The following is an 8,534-nucleotide window of genomic DNA, read 5'->3' on the forward strand; positions in this document are numbered from 1 at the left end:
GAATATCGAAAAGCAAAAAAACATGGTAATATCAATTATAATTGGATAATAGATATTATAGATATTAAATATTTAAATGGCTTATGTAAACAATATTATTATTATTATCTATAATTTGGGATGCAATGAATCAGAAAATACTCCTGAAGATTGTTGTGGAGCAGGGCACAGCCTATCATGGTAGTTTAGTACAACACAGGCAGAAACTACTACGTCAGAGACAATTTCATTAAAAAAACATTGTTATCTTTACTGTTAGTTGTGAGAAATATGAAGTAATAAAAATAAGAAAGAAAAGTAGAACGAACATTTCTCCAAATTGGAAGAGAAAAGGGGAAAGGAAAACTGCAACAACTATAAATTCCTTAAAAGGTTAGATATTAGTAGTACCATATTTAGAAATGAGTTTTTAAAAATATCGATAGTACATACAGGTGGATATGAGTATTATGGTAATTATGCTCATGGGTACTTGTTATTTATATGATTAATATATTATATTTAATTAAAATAAAAAGTACATTATTCTAACATTCATTACACTATGTACATTTTTTTCTCTTTTACTTTGTTGACATATTTTATTGAGTTTCGTGGTGAAACACCCTACAAATATTATTTATATGTGTAGAAACGCACATGTTTTACAAAGAAAATATATACATTTTGTTAAGGAAATGAGAACAAAAAATCACACAAATAGAAAACACCAATAAATTTAGCAATTTTGCCAAATATTCAATAAGGTACAAAAATAATTAAGTTTTATCTAATTTGAAACATAATAAAAATAAAAAATTAAATATTCATTTATAATATAGGAAACCCGCAGGTACCCATAAATACCCACAAATATCCGCACATGAGTACCTGTACAAATACAGGCGAGTATGAATAATGCTCTCCTATTTTGAAATAGATAGCGAGTAGCTATTAGCGGTGCACGTTGCTATTAGACTTAGAATAATGAATCATAAGAAAATATTACTCTTTCTCTCTCTTACTGTACAACCTAACTTTTAATGCTATTAACTCAAGGGTGCACATCTGCTATCTATAAGTTGTGTTACTACATTATTATTAGTCTATTATTGGTTGAAAAAATATATTTAAATTAAAAAATTAATAATTAATTATTTTTCTGACCAATCACAGTTGATAGTATATGTAGTGACACAATTTGTGAGACAACAAATGTGTACTCTTAACTCAAAATACAGAACACAACAAAACTATATAGAACTTATGTATATCAAAACTCAATATTATTCTCTAAAATTGATTTTAAAATATTTTGATGATCATTTTTATAAACATTTTACAATTTCTATGATATATTTCTTATTTGTCATTATTAAATACTTTAACTTCCTCTATTTGGTGTCTTGAATAAAAATAACCATGCATAGTATGATATATAATTAAAGAGAGAAAGATATATACACTAACAATGTATCACTCTATTATCTCACATTTATTTTCAATTATGTTTGACTTTTCAGAAAAAGTAATTTAAATAAATGGTGAATGACTGATTGTACATAATTCTTTATACTATTATCAATATTACACTCATAATTAAAAGTTTGTTTCCTTCAAAACCGCATATGTTGTGTTATTAAATAAGGATAAAATTGGTCATATTTTAAAATTATTTTAATAAATCAAGAAAATTAACTAAACTAAGTATATTTATTGTTTTTTTTTTGGAAATTTAATAAAAAATGTCTTACAATAAGAATAAGATGGAGTAAAAGCTTCTCATTAATTAAAAAACAGAGCTAAAAAAACTACATAGTACATAGTTGCTAATAATAAAACAAACAAAAGCAAAATAAAGACTAATGGAGACTTGTATCTAAACTAAATATCATAATATGTTTTTTCTTTGCACACAAACTCATGATAAAACCTCTCAACTCATGTGACTCTAGTCTTTCTGAAATTGTTGTTAGTTGAAAATGATGTTCCAAATCACATAGGTTTGTGAAGAACATGACACTTGAACACAGTTTCCAAATCAGGAGGAGTGAAAAACTCTCTAACACCATTGAAGTTACACTTTGTTGATCTTCTCTTCCTTGGTGCCATTGGGCACTTCAACTTCTCTGCTATCCTTGCTTCTTTTGCTGTTGGTGTTGTAGAAGAACCTTCTTCATCTTCTTCCTTATTCTCTTTTCCTCTTCCCTTTGTGTTTATTGGTTTCAAACACCGAACTGAAATTCCAGCAATAACCCATTTCTTTGATTCTGATTCAACACTCGTAGGGAAGGAATCTGGTTGCAAAGTTTTCTTCTTTGAAAACCCCATCATGAAAAGCTTTCAACTTTGGGTTAAGCGAGTAGAGGAAAAGGAGGAGTTGCTTAGAATCAAATATAAAAGGGGTTAAGAAAATGAAATAAAAAAGGGTTCTTTATTTTGGTAAGAGAATCAGAAGAAATGAAAGACGGGGTATAGAGAAACAGAAGATGAAGAAGAAATAAGAGAAAGGTTTGAAGTTTGATGAAAGAATGAAATGTGAGGAATAAAAGGGGTTTGAGTTTTCGTGGCAAAATAAAAGAGAGAGAGAGAGAGAGGTGCCCGGGAATTTACGGGCAGCACCACAATTTTAGCGCCAAATCTCATTAATTTTAGATACAACGGCTCCTTTTCCCGCCTTCAGTTATTTATTTTTATTGAAAGATTATGACTGTTATATTTTAAAGAATGTTGTACAAATGTTATAATAGTATAAGATAAACAAATGTTTAGAAAATTATGATCACCACATGAAGAATGAATGATATACATAAATATCAATCAATCATTTCTAATTAAAAAATACACATATGAAGGAATCTATATATTAGTGAAGAGAAATATTAGATAGACCTGACTAAAGTAATTATAATAATTTTATGAAAGATTCGAAATATTTGGTATTTAAGAATCCACAATTATTATTTAAGGCTTTTAGCTTTGAAAAGATTAGGATCATTTTTAGATTCTGTTGCCTAATTGGCTTAATAAAAGCTTGCGTTAATAAATCAACAAACGAAATTAATAATGATATGTAACAAAATATCAATATTATTCTGAACTTTGGCGCATGATAATAGGAAACATGGATGTTGCTTCATGGAAAGTTAAAAAAACTTTATTTTGACTTTGCAATGAAGATGAAGATGAAGGGATGAGTGAAGTTGTAAAAGATAAGGGATAAAGTAGTTGCTCTCCTCACATGAACATAATGAAAGTGCAACTTTTGGGATTGAATGCGCTGAGAATTTAAGCAGACTTCATCATGGACAAAATGTTACCAAGTTGATGAAGATCATCCTATTAAAATTAAGAAAAATATGTACTGATATATGAAATTGTTATAGCTCTATATCTATAGATTGGCCTTTATTAAATTATATAAAAATCATATAGATTTCAAATATACTTTTAGTCCCTGTAAATGTGATTATCTTTCCCTTTCATCATTGTTTAAATTTTATTTGTTTTTAGATTTCAATTACTATAAGGAAATTAAATAGAAAGTTTTATTTGGACTATAAAGTTATACTCGGAGAAAGCTTGATGAACCAACATAGAAGTTTGGTTATAGATATAAGGGTTAAGAGTTCTAATGCATAAATGGTGGAAAATGAAGGGAGGGGAGCAAATGAGCATCAATCAAAGGGTTTTGGGTGAAGGATTTTGGGAGGTAAGGGGAGATGCTAATGATATGTGGGAGGAGATCGGCCAAAGGAATTAGGAAGATGACAAAGGAGATACAAGACAAAACTAAAGGCTCTAGACCAAAGCATAAAGAATCATAGTGGTGGGAAAAAAGTGTTCAAGACAAAGTTAATGTGAAAAGAGAGTTATAAATCATGGACATTGGGTAAAAATCTGAAAATTGGGAAAATACAAGGTAGATAAGAAAGAAAGCAAGAAAGCAAAGATAAAGATAAAGCGTATAATGAGTTATACAAATTTCCAGGTACAAAGAGATGGAAAAGAAGTGTTTATAAACTTACAAAGGTTAGGGAAAGAAAGACAAAAGACTTGGACAAGTGAAATACGTTAAAGACAAAAATAGAGAAATCTTGGTGAATGACAAATATATGAAGGAAATATGGAAGAACTATGTTCACAAGCTTTTTAAAGAAGAGCATGATTCATTGGTTTATGATATACTACACACGAGGGGATCAAAATTATATTTTTATCATAGAATTTGGGAGTTGAAGGTGAAAGGAGCTTTGAAAAAGATGGATAACGATAAAGCGATTGGACCAGATAATATACCTATTAAGGCTTGGAGGTTCTTGTAAAGCATGGTATTATATGGCTCACAAAGTTGTTTAATGAGATCATGAGGTTTAAAAAGATGCTAAAAAAGTGGAGAAGAAACATCTCAATCCTTGTTTATAAGAATAAGGACTCATACAAAATTGAGCAAACTATAGGGGATTAAGCTTATAGTCATACTCTAAAGCTATGAGAAATGTTAATTGAGCAGAGGTCGAGACAAAAGACAAATATCACTGAAGGCTATATATACTTGCAATGATGATTGATAAAAACATATCTAAGGAAACAAATGGACTTGTACATAGTTTTATTGAATTGGAGAAGGTGTATGATAATTGGTAAGTTGCTTGGACATGTTTTGTGGAAAGCAATAGAAAAGAAAGATGCCCAAAATGCCTATATTTAACCAATCAATAATATATATGATAGGGTCAAAACCAACATGAGATTACAAGATGGGGCATTAGAAGATTTTCCTATTGTCGTAGGAGTACACCAAGGGTCAACATTGAGCCTCAAATGTCTATATTGGTCTTGGATGAGCTCACTAAGCATATTCAAGATTCAATGTCACAATTTATGTTTTTTGTGGATGATGTTGTCTTAATGTGAGACTCAATAGATGAATTAAATAAGAATATGAAAATGTAGGGACAACTTTTAGAAACACATGAATTTTGTGTGAGTCGAAGTAAGACAAAGTATATCTAATATAATTTTAATAAGAGGTGGACAAACTTTGATATAGATGTAAAGATTAGGGGGAAGTTTGGATTCTTTTCTCTATACAATAAGGTTAAAATAACAAAATTTAAATGATGACTAAGTAATATTATTGGAGGGATGATATAATGTGGAAAACAAAAAGAAAAACATCATGTATACAGTGATTAACCCATCTTAAACCTTTTTATGTGTAGTTCCTTAGGATTTCATAGCATTTTATCTATCACATTTACGGATTACTTTTAATTCATATACTTTGTTACGATTCATGTTCTATTGAAACATTGCTAAACTAGTACATCAGAGTATGAAACAATCTATTTTTTAAATGGATAGCTGTGATAGATACCAGAGTTTTAATGTGTATAAGTCTGAAACTCATTCAAGTTCAAGTGTCTAATCTTGGAAGAATATACAAATAAAAAATCCTTACAAATAAGAAATAAAAACACATAATTTAGTCAAAAATATTATCTACTGCTGCATGAGGATGAATGAATGCTACAACATTTCTTCAACTCCGTTGACTTTGAGTTGCTTCTATTTTTTTTTCTTCCTTTGCTTAATAAGATCATGTTTTGCCTGCTTTCGATCATTAGATATTTGAATTACGCCACATTAAAAAAAAAGTCAGAAGCAACTACAAAGTTATGTCCTATCTAAGATACATTGTAACCAGTTTGGTGATACAATTCAATACACAAAAGTGTTTCTAGCTTATTTCAGATATGTAAAAACTTAACTAAGTTGTACGGGTAAACAACTTCATCAAGCATTTATTAGATACACTACTTTGGAATAAGCTTTTAAAAAATACGTTTTCATAAATTTGCCTCACTAATTAAATTGAACTAAAAAGAACTTATAGGAAGATTGTTAACTATTTTAACGATGGCCAAAATAAGGTCTCTAATACCAAGAAGAGTGATAGAGGAAATTCACAAAACCAAGAAGAGACTGCATCAATCCATGAATTAAGTTCACGAAATTAGTAAAAAGTTCAACAGAACCAATGTGAATGTTAGCAATCTAATGATTATAGAGTGCATATTAAACAGTAAATACTTCATAACAACACTCTAATGAATATAAACTTTTACAACTACATTTAACTAATAGAAAAGAAGGTGGATATTAATGAGTTAAAGCTTTATATATATATATATATAATTGCAGAAAGTTTAGCATGGTAGGGAGGTCAACTTCATTAGACACAACTTGCAGCAGTGCTTGAGGAGTTAACCATGTTATTGCCTGCTAAAGTGCGTGAAAAAAAATTCTAAACTCTCATATGAGTATAAGTTCTATTCATAGCTACTTTTCACCCATATGGTGCACCTTGACCGAAAAATTACGGTTTTGGTGCACCTTTTAGGAAATTACAAAACTAGTGTAACATTCTCGAAATTGGCAATGGAAATGCCGATTTATGTATTTTTTTTGTCAGACTCCCCCCAAAATCGGCACTAGGGGGAGTTTTATTAAATTGTAATTTTTTTTATCATCTCCCCCCTAAATCGTCAAGGGGGGAAAGGGGTTTATATATATATATATTTTCCTCCCCCTAAATCGGCGGGGGGAAGTTTTTTATCCTCTCTCCCCCTAAATCGACAATGAGGGGGGGGAGGATTTTTGATTTTTTTTATAATTTTTCTCTCTACCCCTAAATTGACAACGTGAGAATTATATTATTAGTTTTAGGGTTTATTTGTTAAAGCACTAGCCCTAACAACACACAACATAGTAATTTTTGTCCACCCTAACAACACAACATAATAACGAAATATTTTTTGCAACAATAATATTATACAAAAATTTAACTGTTTAAAGAATTTAAATTTTAATTAGGGGGAGAAAGAAAAAAAAAACTCCCCCTCCTCATTGACGATTTAGGGGGAGGCTAAAAAAATTACAATTTAATAAAACTCGCCCTAGTACCGATTTTGGGGGGAGTGAGAGAAAAAAAAATAAAGAAGTCGGCATTTTCATTGCCAATTTCAGGAAAGTTACACTAGTTTTGTAATTTTCCTATGTGTACCAAAATCGTAATTTTTCGGTCAAGGTGCACCTAAATTACCCTCACCTTGAAGGTGTTCACGAGTCCTTTGAAACCAAACGGGATTAGACTTCCAGTCATCATAATCTCTCCAATAGGGACTCATAACTATTTGCTTAAGATCGTGGGTATATTTTACAATATTCATAGCAAATTTAATTTCAAACCAATTACCAACACAACCTCTCATTTCAATCTCCTTAACCTTGTTGTGAGAGAATATTTCAAGATCTTTGATATCTTTTTGATTTTTAGAGAGCTTTGGATATGTAATATGGAGAAGCAAAAAAGAAGTAAAATCATTATGCAATGATAATGAAAGCTAACAAATTTGCACTAATGGTTATGTCTAAGAAAATTGTCTAAAAAATCATCTATTTATATTTAAAAACGCATAGAAAGAAGACTTGCAACTCCATACATGAATCATGTTAGAAGATAGATTTGGAAAGACAAAAGAAAATCAAGTGCAACAAGATTAAAATATAGACATATATATGTAGTCCAACATGGCTGAATCAAATAACCTTACTCGTGTGTCATGCATCTAATGCGTATCAACCATGTTCACTCACCATGACAAATAATTTTTGTAAAAGAGGAGAAGCAGGAGGATGGTTGAAATCTACAAAAGAACAAACTCTATTGTTCCTACCCGACGAACCAAAGGTCCCATGCTTGGTCGCCGAGGTGGGCCCCACTTGTTGGGACCACAAGAGTTGACCCAAAAGACAGCATTCTTTCCGTACTCCACCAACCTACCTGCCAGCACAACAGACGGGTTGCAGAACGGATACCAAACCAACCACAGGCTAGAAGACAAGAATGGCACAGTGTATGGTCCTAGCAGACCGCCTGACACGGGAAAAGCAACTCCCGACAACACCTTTGGTCGGCCACGCGTCGCACCACCAGCCAAAAGCCCAATGTCAACTCTCCCTTCTATAAATAGGGACCTCCACCAACAGGAAGTATCTTAATCTCTTCACTCTCTAACATTTCTCACTCTATTGATATTTGTCTTCACTATTCACTCACTAAGTTCATACACTAACTTGATCGTCGGAGAACCTTTTCAGGTACCTCCACCGGCGGGTCCAGCTTTCCTACTTCCTCCTGCTGCTTGACGACTACCTTCCACCCCTTCATCAACATCTGATCAACCACTATCCACATCTTTGTGTTCTAATAAAGAACATTGGCGCCGTCTGTGCTTCCTACTCACACCATGGTAACCACCAGAAATCGAGCTCTATTAACCAGCCAAGTCGACCCTGCACCAAGTACCCTTCCCCCACCAAGACAACCATCCCATCAAGCCAGCCGAAGCCATCATACCACTCCAGAACAACAGCCAACCACCCAACACCTTCTCCAGATGCTGGAACGCCAAGAGCGGCTCATCCAGCAGCAGGCCGACGTAATACAAGAACTCCGCCAATCCAAAATAAACCCTGAGGATCATTCT

At 32.0% G+C, this 8,534-nt stretch overlaps 2 protein-coding genes across 2 annotated transcripts in view; both read right to left on the reverse strand.

Annotated features, from left to right (window-relative positions):
- On the reverse strand, positions 1,836–2,441 carry LOC109335658. The gene has a single exon (XM_019571814.1). It carries the CDS (start codon positions 2,311–2,313, stop codon positions 1,975–1,977), a length of 339 nt encoding a protein of 112 aa, XP_019427359.1. The 5' UTR covers positions 2,314–2,441; the 3' UTR covers positions 1,836–1,974.
- LOC109336718 (pescadillo homolog) overlaps positions 5,363–8,534 on the reverse strand; it is a 20,881-nt gene continuing 17,709 nt past the window's right edge. The window contains exon 15 of the mRNA XM_019573485.1: positions 5,363–5,522. The gene's annotated coding sequence lies outside the window, so the exon portion shown is untranslated. The remainder of the gene's footprint in view (positions 5,523–8,534) is intronic.

This window comes from Lupinus angustifolius, chromosome LG20, assembly GCF_001865875.1.
Source record: "Lupinus angustifolius cultivar Tanjil chromosome LG20, LupAngTanjil_v1.0, whole genome shotgun sequence".
Classification (NCBI taxonomy): Eukaryota; Viridiplantae; Streptophyta; class Magnoliopsida; order Fabales; family Fabaceae; genus Lupinus; species Lupinus angustifolius.

Coding starts and splice junctions, on each gene's coding strand:
- LOC109335658 (XM_019571814.1), bottom strand. CDS start 2,313: ATGATGGGGTTTTCAAAGAAGAAAACTTTGCAACCAGATTCCTTCCCT.